The 14,583-nt window shown below is 44.0% G+C and overlaps 1 protein-coding gene across 1 annotated transcript; it reads right to left on the bottom strand.

Annotated features, from left to right (window-relative positions):
- Window positions 1-13,373: 13,373 nt before the first annotated feature.
- Window positions 13,374-14,332, bottom strand: LOC308425176 (olfactory receptor 1D2; the record flags this gene model as incomplete). Its single annotated transcript, XM_080922410.1, has 1 exon — window positions 13,374-14,332. The coding sequence occupies exon 1, from the start codon at window positions 14,310-14,312 to the stop codon at window positions 13,374-13,376; it is 939 nt and encodes a 312-aa protein (XP_080778536.1). The 5' UTR covers window positions 14,313-14,332.
- Between the last annotated feature and the right edge of the window lie 251 nt (window positions 14,333-14,583).

Genomic DNA, 14,583 nt, shown 5'->3' with positions numbered 1-14,583 from the left:
CTCTTCAACAGTAGTTGTAGGCTTCCTCTTTGGAGTGTGAGATTCCAACTGAAGCGCCATCTTTCACACAAGCAACATGCCTCTCTGCCCCTCAGGGTTTGGTTGCTTCCTGGGTTCAAGTTTTCTCCCTGGAAACAGGAAGGGGAGATGTCACTTATGGGCAGTCTTGTGGAAGCTGAATCCTCATGTATGTAGAAAGTGCTGCACAAGGCATGGGTGTCATTCACCTGGGCCCATAACTAACCACTAACACTTCTGGACCCTGTTGATATCCTGGAGTTCCCCCTGTTACTCTACCAGCAAGTACGCACACCTGCAACTCAGAGGCTTTGTTCTTAGGATTCTTAAAATCTGCACAGCCCCTCCCTAGGCCAAATAGCTTGGAGCTCTTGGATATCTTGGCATCTATTATTCTGCCACTATGCAGAGGAAGGCTTTCTGACCAGCTCTCTTTCTCCCTGCTGTCTGATGGGGTCCAGAAATAATATCACTGCCCAGTTCCATACCTCAGTAATTAAAGTCATTAACCCCATTTCAAGCTTGTTTTAAACTTCAGAGTGGGTTCGAAGTTTGTCTCACCCTTTGGTGGAGGTTGGCATCACGGGACAACCGTCTTGCCTTGGGCTGTTATAGAGACTCTGTCAATCTAACTTCCCTCCTGCTCCTCTGCTCCCGCTTTCTGATTAGGCTCCAAGTTAAAACTCAGTCTAACCCGGGTAAGGACTCCCACCCTCAGCGTCCACTCAGGGCACTTCTTCCATCTTGATACCCAGTGGAGTTCCTCTTGGTAATTTTCCACCTCAGAAAACTGCTCGCCTCAACACTTGGCTACAAATTCCCACTGGTCTCTGTCATGTTTGCACTTGGGTTCAACTTCATTTCCTTATTGCAACAGTTTTGAATAAAGTCTCCTTTGTCTGATGGGTGCAGTTTTTCTTTGTTTAGGGGCTGATCTGCCCTGCCACTAATGTCCTTCTGTAGACGCTGAGACAGGAATGATGGATTTATTAGGGGAAAGGCCTATGGGGCAGAATGGGGAGGGAGCTGGAGCAGATTGGACAGCTGTCACTGTGATGCTTAAAGGAAAGACCGAGTGGGTCAAGGGCCAGGCAGAAGTGGCCATGATTGCCGTGCATGTCTACAAGGACTTCTTCAAGGCCACTGGGGAGTCCTCAGTCAAGTTGTCCACTCGAGGGATCAATAGGTCCCATGGGACTGTAATTGCCACTCTTGATGGAAACAGATACTGGGTGGGAGAGGTCCGTGGGAAGTCTGGCTTCAGTGCCGTTCAGATCTGACCCAAGATCTGCTGGGCTGATGGCATAGTTCTGATCTGAAAGCCTGGGGACCAGGAGAGCTGATGGTCAAGGCCACACAAAGACTGACACATGCGTAGGCCAGCTTGAACAGAGAACAACTCTGTCCTTCCTCTGTGTTGTTCTTTTCAGGCCCTCCTGGACTGTAAGATTTGCGTTTCCGTGGTGAGAGTGGTTGCTATGCAGCCTGATAATTCAAATCAACGGATTCTGGGTGCCCCACATAGACACGTCCAAACTTAATGTTTTCTATGCTCTCTGGGTGCGCCTCAGCCCAGTCTCGTTGACATGTTACTAGCCATCAGACACGTCTAATGAAACCACGCCTTCATTAAGCTGTTCTTCCTGTAATGCCTTGGGGTGAGGTGGGCTGCTGCTGTTCTGATGGTTAACTTCTGCACAGCTGTTGAGCTCCTGTTTGTTTCCATTGACTCCTGTACTTCTCTGAGTTTGAAGTGTGGGGTGGGTAAATCACTGCTATGGTCCAGGGAAAAGTTCTCTAGAATGCTAATTTAAGGTACTGAGTTTGTATAATTCAATCACTCTGGGGTAAGACCCAGGATCTGCATTTTTTTGGGTGTGTGTGTGCTGGGACAGGGCATCACTATGAAGCCCTGGTTGTCCTGGAGCTTACTACGTAGACAAGTTTAGCCTTGAACTACAGAGATCTACCCACTTCTGCCTCCAAAGGGCTGGGATTAAAGGAATGCACCGCTATGCCTCATAAGATGTGTAATTTGATGGTCTGTGAATTATATCCTGGGTGTTCCGAGCTTTTGGGTTAATATCCATTAATCAGTGAATGCATGCCATGTATTTATTATTCACAGACCATATGAAGCTCAAAAAGAAGGAAGACCAAAATGTGGGTGTTTCAGTTCTTCTTAGAAGGGGGAACAAAATACTCACAGGAGGAAATGTAGGAACAAAGAGTGGAGCAGAGACTGAAGAAAAGGCCATCCAGAGACTGCCCCACCTGGGGATCCATCCCTATGCTGCCACAAAACCCAGTCACTATTGCTGATGCCAAGAAGTGCTTGCTGACAGGAGCCTGATATGGATGTCTCCAGAGAGGCTCTGCCAGAGCCTTACTGATACAGATTAGGATGCTTGCAGCTAACCATCAGACTGAGCACGGGGACCCCTATGGAGAATGTAGAGAAAGGACTGAAGGAGCTGAAGGGGTTTGCAACCTCACAGGAAGAACAATAATCAATAAGCCAGAGCCCCCAGAGCTCCCAGAGACCAAACCACCAACCAAAAAATACACATGAAAGGACCCATGGCTCCAGCCTCATATGTAGCAGAGGATGGCATTGTCTGGTATCAATAGGAGGAGAAGCCCTTGGTCCTGTGAAGGCTCATTTCCCCAGTGTAAGGGAATGCCAGGGTTGAAGTGGGGGGGGGGGAGCATCCTCATAGAAGCAGGGGGGAGGGGAATGGGGGGAGACTGGGAAAGGGGATAACATTTGAAAAACAATCTATCCAATAAAAAACACTTAGAAAAAAAGATGTGTAATTTTAGATGAGCACACATGGAGAATTCTGTCGAGTCTGATGCTTTGGGAAGCATGGATTCAGTGCACAGACTCTATCTAAAAATCGACTTCCCATGGAGTAGTCTCAGAGCTCAGAAGCTTGTGCCCTACCTACATACAGGTTAGCCAGAAGTGTGTCTTCACATCTACAGGATGGAGAGGAATCTACCCCTCACCTGGGGGGGATTTTTTTCCCAGTTATTGCCCAGGTGGAAAAATACATATCCTGTAAAGCCAGGATTTTGTAGGAAAATCAAAGGAATCACCAAAGAGATTAGAACCGTGAACGGGTCCTAAAGCAGGAAGCTTGAGAGGAGTCACTTGACATGAAGACGGGGTGCTGGCTGTAGGAATGGCAGACATGCTGAAATAGGAGAGGCTGGGAGAAAAGCTCAGCATCATGAGGAAATAGGTGGGTGAGAAGTTGGTGAGGCTGAGAGAACGGGGAATTCTACGAAAATGGAAGGCAGCTGGGCTGTCTTCCCCAAACCAAACCAGATGATCAGAGGAAAGGCAGGGACAGAGAACAGCTGCCAGAGAGAGCGGATGCTCACACTCCATGGGTGCACAGGGCAAGTGTTCCCTCTGCTCACACCCCATGGGTGCACGGGGCAAGTGTTCCCTCTGCTGGCAGGGTTAGGAGCAAAATAAACGCAAGAGAGGTAGACCCAAGAACAAAGCTGGCAAATTGGCCCCCATAATGTGGAATAATAACATGAAACAACCCATTTAAGAGGAGCAAGTGATCAAAGCAAGCTGCCTCCAGTCACCCCATGAGGAAACAATGAGGCAGATGCTGGCCAGGCTGGTGGCACAGGCACACACAAGATGGTGGCAAGTTTGTGCAGGGTGTCAGATGGGTTTTAATGATCTTCTTGTAAGACACTGCATATACGTACGTGTGTGTGTGTGTGTGTGTGTGTGTGTGTGTGTGTGTAGCCAACAAGAAAATCTTATGGGCTGGCTAGATGGTTCACAGAAGAATGATGCTTGCTTGCCTTTGTGCCTGATGAATCCTGATCTCTGGGTCCCCCATCTGGTGGAAGGGGAGAACTGACTATTTATTGCAAATAGTCTATGAGATCCACATGTGTGCAGCAGAAATGCCTGTGTGTGTGTGCGCATGCATGCTTACACAGTAAATTACAGCATGTACAAAAATTAAAATACAGATCTCCAGGTCTTATAAAAATTTATTACTAATAAGAAATGTGATGAAAATGACAGTGATAAAAATGACAGAAAAGTGGACTATAGGGTACAGTAAAATTTAGCTTCACCCTTCAATACTGAATGCAGTGGAAAAGGATGTGTGCATGTGTGTATGTGTGTTGTATGTACGTGTGTGCATATGTTTTATATGTGTATTGTGCATTGTGCTTGTGTAAATGTGTGTATATGTGTGTTTTTATGTGCATGTGTCTATGTGCATGTTATGTGCATATATGTCTGCATTTGTGTATATATGTGGTGTGAATGGGTGTATATATGTTTGTGTTTTTGTGCATGTATGTGTGCATTTGTGCGTGTATGTGGAATGTGTATATATATGTATATGTTTGTGTCCTTATGTGCGTTTGCATATATGTGTGTATGTGAGTGTGTATGTGTGAGTATGGGAGAGTATGTGTATACATATATATATATGTGTGTGTGTGCATGCATTTGTGTGTATGTGGGAGTGTGTATGTATGTGTATGTTGAATGTGTGTGAGTGTGTGCATGCCTGCATGTGCAAGTGTGTGCATATGTGTATATGTGTGAGTGTGTATTTGTGTTTGTGTGTATGTGTGTACATGTGTATTGTTATTAAGACTTAAAATTTGAGGACATAATTATTAACAACCAGTATTTAGTAGGATGGTTGTGTGACAGGGATCAAAACTAGCTCAAACTAATTTAAATCTTTAAAGGGGTGTTAACAAGATGCAGGTGTCTCTGCATCAAAGGACAGAAGTGACATGTCTCTTGCCCACTTCTTTCCGTTTCTCTCTGTTCTCTTGTTTTGTTTGAGTTGATTGTTGGCTTTATTAAAATGGGTTTGTGACAGCTAGAAAGCTTTTTCAGACACAGTGTATATGTAATTGTCTACTAGCTTTGAGGTGCTGAGAAGAAGGCAGATTCTTTTGTTTTAGGATGAAATATTCTATAGGTGTCTGTTAAATCAATTTGGTTCATAACTTCTGTTAGTTTCACTGTGTCTCTGTTTAGTTTCTGTTTCCATGATCTGTCCATTGATGAGAGTGGGGTGATGAAGTCTCCCACTATTATTGTGTGAGGTGCAATATTTGCTTTGAGCTTTAGTAGGATTTCTTTTATGAATGTGGGTACCCTTGCATTTGGAGCATAGGTGTTCAGAATTGAGTGTTCATCCTGGTAGAGTTTTTCTTTGATGAGTATGAAGTGTTCTCCCTTATTTTTTTTTATAACTTTTGGTTGACAGTCGAGTTTATGTGATATTAAAATGGCTACTCCAGTTTGTTTCTTGGGACCATTTGCTTGGAATTTTTTTTCCCTGCCTTTTACTCTGAGGTAGTGTCTGTCTTTCTCACGATGATGAGTTTCCTGTATGCAGCAAAATGCTGGGTCCTGTTTGTGTATCCCGTCTGTTAGCCTATGTCTTTTTATTGGTGGAATTGAGTCCATTGATATTAAGAGATATTAAGGAATAATGATTGTTCCTTTCTCTTATTTTTGTTGTTAGAGGTGGAATTATGTGTGTGTTGCTATCTTCTTTTGGGTTTGTTGCAAGAAGATTACTTTCTTGTTATTTCTAGTGTGTAGCTTCCCTCCTTGTGTTGGAGTTTGCCATTATCCTTTATAGGGCTGGATTTGTGGAAAGATAATGTGTAAATTTGTTTTTGTCATGGAATATCTTGGTTTCTCCATCTACATTAATGGAGAATTTTGCTATGTATAGTAGCCTGGGCTGGCATTTGTGTTCTCTTATGGTCGGTATGATGTCTGTCCTGGATCTTCTGGCTGTCAGAGTCTCTGGTGAAAATTTGGTGTAATTCTGATAGGTCTGCCTTTATATGTTACTTGATCTTTTCCCCTTACTGCTTTTTAATATTCTTTTGTTTTGTGCATTTGGTGTTTTGACTATTATGTGATGAGAGGCATTCTTTTTCTGGTCCAGTCTATTTGGAGTTCTGTAGGCTTCTTGTATGTTCATGGGCATCTCTTTCTTTAGGTTAGAGACGTTTTCTTCTATAATTTTGTTTGTTATTTACTGCCCTTTAAGTTGGGAGTCTGCTGCCTTCTATACCTATTATCCTCAGGTTTGATCTTCTCATTGTGTCCTTGATTTCCTGGATGTTTGGGGTTAGGAGATTTTTGCATTTTCTTTGACTAGTGTGTCAGTTATTTTTATGGTGTCTTTTGCCCTCGAGATTCTCTCTTCTATCTCTTGTATTCTGTTGGTGATGCTTGCATCTGTGACTCATGATCTCTTTCATAGGCTTTCTGTCTCCCGAGTTGTTTCCTTTTGTGACTTCTTTATTGTTTCTATTTCCATTTTTAGATCCTGGATAATTTCCTTCAATTTCTTCACCTGTTTGGTTGTGTTTTCCTGTAATTCTTTAAGGGATTTTTATGTTTCCCCTTTAAAGGCTTCTACCTGTTTAACCTGTGTTGTGTATTTCTTTAAGAGAATTATTTATGTCCTTCTTAAAGTTCTCTATCATCAGCTTGAGATGTGATTTTAAGTCTGAATCTTGCTTTACTGGTGTGTTGGGGTACCCAGGACTTGATGTAGTGGGATAACTGGGTTCTGATGATGCCCTAGCCTTGGTTTCTGTTGCTTATATTCTTGTGCTTGACTCTTGCCATCTGGTTATTTCTGGTTTTAGCTTGTCTTTCTGTTTCAGACTGGCACTCCTGTGAGGCTGTGACCCAATGAGCCCTTGGTCTGAGGTGTGTCAGCACTCAGGGGAGACCAGTACTCTCCGGGTGGGATTTGGGTGTGGAGAGCTGTGTCACAGGGGTGGCTCTGCGGTGCTGATGGAAACCTGAAGGATCCTGTCTCTGGGTGCTCTGAGATTCCTGTGCCCTGTGGTCTCCTGGAAGGTCCCTCTTTGTCCAGTTATTGGAGCAAAAGGGCTGGTCTCACTTGTGAACTTAGGAGTGACAGCACTCCTGGGAGACCAGCTCTCTCCAAGAGATTTGAGTACCTCTTTCTTTAATTTTTTTTCTTTTTGATGGTGGTGGTGATGGTGTGTGTGTGTGTGTGTGTGTGTGTGTGTGTGTGTGTGTGTGTGTGTTTAATTTGTCAGTAAAGGGGCTGTTAGTTTAGTCTTTATGTTGGGAATACTTCCTCAGCCTGTTGTGGGCTCTCCTCTTTCTATTCTTTATAAAAATTAGAAGAAAATTCTTGTGCATTCAAAACTGTGTGTTGCATCAGTGAAGAGTACGCCCGGCTACAGGAAATAGACAAATTAGCTAACAATGCCTCGAGAGATGAAAGAATATTTTATTCAAGCGACATGAGGAAAATAATTTGTTCTTCAATGAAACTGCATTGTCCTGGGTGCACCTTCCTGTGTTATCTGATTCAGAATCTCTTGGAGTCATTTTACAATTCTGCAAGTTTCAGATTACTAATAACTAGTAATTATAGTCCATGCACATGCAAATGAATCTGATGGGACACCTTTCTCCCATTGTCATAATCTCATAGAAAGACAACTTGCACATTTTTTGGATGTTCTCGAATTTAATTTTGAAGAAACTTAGTTTAGAGTGGTGTGTGTAGTGTACTTTTTAAATTAGATACTTTGTATTTCCATTTGAGATGTTATCCCTTTTCTCCCCCTCCCATCTCCCCTCCCCTCCAGTTGCCTTTGCAAAGGTGCACTCCCTTCTAATTCCCTTCTCCTCTCCATTGCCTTGGCATTCCCGTACATTGGGAAAACATGCCCTCCCTGGACCAAAAGCCTCTTCTCACGTTGATGCCAGACACTGCTATCTTCAGCTTCATATGCACCTGTATCAATAGATCTCTCGATGTGTGCTCAATGGTTGGGGTTTTAGTTCATGGGAGTTTTGGAGGGTTTGGTTGGTTGATAATGTTGTTCTTCCCATGAGGTTGCAACCCCTTTCAGCTCCTTCAGTCCTTTCTTTAGCACCTTCATTGTGGTCCCCATGTTCAGTCCGATGGTTACCAGCAAACATGCTAGGCTGTATCTGTATAAGTTTGGTAGAGCCCCTAAGGAGTCATTTCTATCTGGTTCCTGCCAGTAAGTACTTCTTGGCATCAGCAATACTGCTTGGATTTGGTGGCTGCATATGGGGTGGATCCCAAGGTGAGGTAGCCTCTGAATAATCTTTTCTTCAATCCCTGCTCCTCTATTTGACCTTGCATTTCCTCCTGTGAGTGTTTTGTTTTCCCTTCTAAGAAGGACTGAGGCATCCCCATTTTGGTTTTCCTTCTTTTTGAACTTCATAAGGTCTATGAATTGTTTCTTAGGTATTCAGTACTTTTTGGGGCTAGTATTTGATAACCAGTGAGTGCATACCAAGTGTGTTCTTTTGTGACTGTGTTACCTCACTTGGGATGATAGTCTCTAGTTCCATCCATTTGCCTACAAATTTCATGAAGTCATTCTTTCTAATAGCTGAGTAGTATACTCCACTGTGTAAATGTACCACACTTTCTGTATCCATTACTATGTTGAAGGACATCTGGGTTCTTTCAGCAAGTGTTGTTTCATCAAATAACTTTGGTGGTCTAAGGACTGATAGGTCGTCGCGTTTGTATATTATTTTTCCAGTATAATCCTAGAGTTAATCTTCTTGGGTTTCATTTTACATCCTTGCATCAAATGCTTTTGCAAACGAGAATTCAGAGAGCTTGGAGTCGGCACCAGCTGGCCATTGTGGGGCAGAATGACTTAATTTTAGGAAAGTTGGAGACGCGGGGTAGAGTGGGGTAGGGTGGGGTGGTGGGTATGCCTCTTTTCAGCGAGAGATGATCTACAGCATTTATGCTCGCTCTTCTGCAACGGAGGATTACAACCGCAGAATTTTGTCTAAGACGCATGCGATTCTGAACGTCGCCGCTAGATGGAGTGCGAAGACTGCAGAACGAGAGGATGCACGCGGGGGATCAGGGAGCTCTGGGCTTTTTCACCCACTGCTTCTGCAAGGCTGTCAGACAGGGTGTGTTTGCTCCTTTGGTCAGTTCCTCTGGGAAGTGAGGATGGACAAGGTACAGATCCGAGGTCCTCCGCGCTCTGAAACTACGGGAGATACAGCAGAGGCCAAGGGTGAGGGGCCAGAGTGTTCCAAGGACACAGCTTGTCCTTGAGTGGGTTTGAGGAACTCAGCCCATCACCTCTGGTGGAAAATGACCCTAGTGGGGCTCTTTGGGTCCTGACCCGGGGTGCAGTGCAGGGTAGTGAGGGAGAGGGCTGGTGAGTGAACTCCATTCAGATCTCCCAGCCTGAGAGCCAGACTTTATAGGTCCTCTTAGGCTCCCAGTATCCGAGACTTAGATCCAATAAAATCAAGTATATTTGAGATGAAGAGATGATCTATAGAGGTTAGTGACATTGGTTGCTTTCCCCAAGGACCCAGGTTTGAAATAACAGACTGTCTAGCTACGTGTGGTGGTACACACCTGTACTCTCAGCACTCAGGATGCTGAAGCAGGAGGATTATGACTTTTAAAATCAGCCTGGTATACATAGTGAGACTCTGTCCAAAACCAAATTAACCCCCATTCCCCAAGAGAATAACACCAGCAATAGTCCAACACACTGGGCTCCCTGTGCCCCAGTGGCAAGGGTGGCCTTGGTTTCGAAGCCCTCTCTTCCAAAGACCATTCCCAGTATATCCCACATCTGGTGACTCAACAAGGTGGGGCCATAATGTGTAATTAAATGATGTGTAATAATGTATGGCCTGTGATGTATAATGCATAATTAACCTTATCCAGAATACCCCCTAACACCTCCCTGTTGGGTTGATGATAAGGTCTGAGTGTTTCCCCTTTAGCTGTGCATTGAAATTTAATGGCCGACCTGTAGTAGTAAGAGACGGGCCTCTAAGGGGATCAGGAACAAGGATTCCTCTTGTGAGTGGACATACCCATGTAAAAGAATCTTTATGTGGCAGTGAGCTCGCCTTTTTTGCAGTTTGTAGTCACAGCATCTCTTCCCGCTGGAGGATGCAGAAGGCAGAGTCTTGGAAGCAGGACAAACACGGGAGCTGGCAGGTTTTGCCCTGTTTCCTTCCCTCCCCCTTGCTAAACAGATCACTAAAGCTAGCCCCCAAGGTCTGTTCCCTTATTTGGCCACTGACTCATTCCTGAGACTAAACATCAATGCCCACCAATCGAAATTCATTATTTGGTTTTAGCGGCTAACCTGGGCAATCAGAACTTACTAACTCATCCCAGCTCAGACTTGGCACTTTCTTCTTGACTGTCCCACCTGTAGAGACACCTGCTTACTGCCTCTGTCCCAGGAGAGTCAACCCCTCCACCCTCATTCCTCTTAGGTGATAAATCTCCTTGGTGCTGGGAACTTGGTGTTTGGGTGTGTTTTATACTGACTTGGAGTGACTGGTCCTTACAGGCACCATTGTCTTCGATTTTACAGCTTCCAGAACTGTGAGGAAGGACTCTTATTTAAAAAGATTTATTTTCATTTTTAAACACATGTATGGGCATATGTGTGTTTCTGTGAATGTACACCGAGTGTGTGCAGGTACCTGTGGAAGCCAGAAGAGGGCATAGGATCTCCTGGGTCTATGGGGGGTTGTGGGCAGCTCAGTGTGTGTGACAGGAAGCAACTCTGGTCCTTGGGGGGAAATATCAAATACTTTTAACTATTGTCCCACATCTCACCAGCCTTGAAATTTCTTTTTGTTCTTTCTTTGTAAAACAAAGTGCTCAACCTCCGGTGTTTCCTTACACAGAATAGACTGAGCTAGCCAGGGTGATTTCACATGAACCGGGACTGAGCTCTGGAACAGTACACATTCTGCTGATTGTGGAGAGATGACTCTGGATAGGCATAGGTTCATTTAGTCTAAAGTGAATTTTAAATCCACATGGTTTGAATGTAAAGTGTTCCCCATAGGATCATGTTTGAATACTTGGCCAGTAGCTCATTTTGGAAATGAATGGAAAGTCCCAAAAGGATGGGACTGTGGTCTGGCTAGGGCAGGCCTGGGCTCTCACTGTTTCCTTACCAATATGCTGTGCTGTAAGCTCTCACTGCCGTGGTTGGAGCTGCCCCAGCTGCCGGCCTTCCCTTCCACGGTGGTCTGAGGTTCCTGAAATGGTCAAAACAAATTCTTCCTCTTTGGAGTTTTTTCTGTCAGTTTTCTGTGTTGTCACTGGGACAAAGGCCAAGGCTCATCTTCTGATGGTCTTCTAATCGATAAGAGTGGGTGTTCAGGGACTACGGTGGTTGCAATTTCTCTTCTTCAAGTCATTTAACGATTTATGCATTTAGATACTCTGATGTTGTGTGCACAAATATTTACAACTGTATATCTTTTGGTAAACTTGTTCCTTTATCATTATTTAAGAGACCTTTGTTGTCTCTTTTTTTGTGTTTGACTTTCTGTTTGACTATGTTTACATCAACTAATTGTCTGAAATAAACACAGCTACAGTTTCTAGTTCCTTGGAAGATACACACACACACACACACACACACACACACACACACACACACACACACACACACATGAATATTTCTTTGCCCATTTACCTGTTTACTCTCAATCTGTATGTATCCTTTGAAGTAAAGTGAGTTTCTTATAGACAGCATTTGGTTGAATCCCACACCCTCTATCCTTCCGGTTACTGTATGTGTTTTGATTGGAGAACCATATCTGTTTATCTTTAAGGTAATTAATTATTCACAGGTGTGTATTTGCCACCATCACTTTGTATCTTGTTTTCTGGACAATTTTGTTCTTTGTTTCTCTCCCTTAAAGGAAGGACTGGTTTATTTTGGCTTATGGCATAAAAAGGAATACAAACCAGCATGAGGCAGCTGAGCAAACTGTGTCTGAAGTTGGGGAGCAGATAGTGGTGTCTTCTTTTCCCTCCTGTGTTCCTGTGATGCATTTCACTGTGAAAATGCCTCAGGTCTTTCCTTTTTATATTTTGTGCAATCACTATAGACAGGTTTATCTTCATTGCTATTATGAGGTTTGAATAAAACATCTTATTTTAGTAACAGGCTGTTTTATGTGAGTGATAATTTTTTTGGTCAGAGAGATGGAGACTTTCATTCATAATCTTGCTGAGGTCCACCTTTTCCATCTTAATATCTGTTGTCTACTGTTACTATAGCAATATTTTACTTAAAATATGGTGTCTGCCAATTTGTAACCCTTTACCTTCGAGCTTTGTTGTTTATTTAATTATTTTAGTGTTCTCTCTCTCCCTCTCCTCTCCCTTTTTCCTCTCTTTCTCCTTTCTCTCTCCCTCTCTCTCCTTCCCCTTTCCTCTCCTCCCCTCTCCATTTCTCCCTTCTCCTACTCCCTCTCCCTCCATCTCTCTCCTCTCTCTGTTCCCCATCTATCCCCCTCCCTCTCTCTTTCTCTCCCTGAACCATACCCTCATATATGCTCAGCAAATGTTCTACTTTGAGCTTCATCCCCAGCTGTAGCATCTTTTTTTCCTTTTGTTTATTTATTTTATTTTTTAAAAGATTAGTTTAATTTTATGTGTATGACTATTTTACCTGCATGTATATCTGTGCCTGGTTCACACAAAGGTCAGAAGAGGGAATTGAATTCCCTGAAGCTGGAGTTGTAGACAGTTGTGAGTTGTCATGTGGGAATGGAACCTGGGTCCTCTGGAAGAGCAGCAAGTGCCCTTAATCGCCCGAACCATCTCTCTAGCCCTAGTATTTATGTCTTAATCAGATAGATACACATATTCAAATCAGTGTGGGAAACTTTGCCTTTCAACTGATGAGGTAGGTTCATTTACATACAATTTTACTTATTTCTCACAATTAGCTGTGATCTCCACATTTATGCTTGCAACCCAGTTTGAAGGTTTTAATGGACATTCAGTAAAATATGTTAATGAACAGCAGAATGATTTCCACATCAACTGAACCTTGCATTCTACATACAGTCTTACACCCCTCTGGCTCTATTGATTCATCTCTAAAGAATTTCTTCCGAACCACCATAGCTCAATGACCAATAATCAGCCACTATTGCTTTTTTGTGCACTTGGTGTATATGAGATACAACAAGAGGTGTCTGTATGTCATAACTGGGTCTATCTGGAAAAGCCAGAATATGGTCCAATGGTCAGGCACATTGAAAAAAATCTGACAGTGCAATATTCTAGGGTTGGCATTAGTGTGACCTTATTTATTACCAAAGATGGTGAGGTCTGAAGGGTGTCTTTCCATCACCACAGAGGTTTTATTTCAAGTCAGAGCTGTGTGCCAATACTCCTGCATAACCTGCAGGGTGATGGCTGCATATATTGAAGGCCATATGCTCCCCACTTCATCTCCCAATTTCCCAACAACCCTCAGGCTAGCTTCTGAAGCGGCTTTCTGAGCAGTTTTCCTAGAGCCCCATGCATGTCCTTGTTCCTCAAGCTGTAGATGAAAGGGTTCATCATGGGTGTCACCACTGCATACATCACGGTGGCTACTGAGTCTTTCATGGAGTAAGTGTGCAGGGGTTTCAGATACACCATACAAAGTGTCCCATAGAAGAGAGCCACCACAGCCAGATGGGACGCACAGGTGGAAAAGGCTTTGTACTTGTTAGAGGCTGAAGGAATTCTCAGGATAGCTCTGACGATCCAGACATAGGACATGATCATGAATCCAAAAGGAACAAGGAAGATGAAGCAGCCCGTGGCGATCAGCATCGTGTGATTGATATGGGTGTCAGAGCATGCAAGCCTCAGCAGGACGTACATTTCACAGAAGATGTAGTGGATTTTCCGAGACCCACAGAAGGTTACTCTGGTCATGAGGAGGGTGTGGATGAGGCCATAGAGGACAGACAGGATCCAGCACAAGATGAGAAGGGAGATACAAAGCTTGGGGCTCATGGCTGTAGTGTAATGAAGAGGGCGACAGATGGCCACATAGCGGTCATAGGCCATGACAGCCAGGATGAGATTGTCCAAGGCTACCAAAGACACCAGGAAGAAGAGCTGTGTCAGACATCCTGTGTAGGAGATAGCTTTGTTCTGGGACTGAAGGTTCACCAGCATCTTGGGGATAGTGTTGGTGACAAAGAAGAGGTCAGTGAAGGAGAGGTTGGCCAGGAAGAAATACATGGGAGTATGCAGGTGAGAGTCAGAGCCAATGGCCAGGATGATGAGCACATTTCCTACCACTGTGACCAGGTACATGGACAGGAAGGTTCCGAACAGGATGTGCTGATGTTCAGGAACCTCTGAGAGTCCCAGAAGTAGGAACTCAGAGTCGCCACTCTGGTTGCCTCCATCCATTTCCCAGTTTTCTGCAATGTGAGCACCAACAATGGCTTACCAAGCACTCTTGTTAGATACAGAGTCAGCATAAGCAAACCCAACTGCTTTCTTAGCATTAAAAGTATCTTAGAGCTAGGTGAGCACTCGCCCATACTCTCTGCTACTCAGGAGACTGAGGTTAACTGCTTAGGCCTGGGAGGCTGAAGCCAGCTGGAACAACATGACAAGACTTTGCTCCTTCCATCCCTAAAAAGAAACTCAAACTCAGATTGAATCCAGTGCTTTGTGT

The sequence above is a fragment of the Micromys minutus genome (assembly GCF_963924665.1).
Source record: "Micromys minutus genome assembly, chromosome: 10".
In the NCBI taxonomy this organism is placed as follows: Eukaryota; Metazoa; Chordata; class Mammalia; order Rodentia; family Muridae; genus Micromys; species Micromys minutus.
This window is presented reverse-complemented; position numbering and strand designations above follow the sequence as displayed.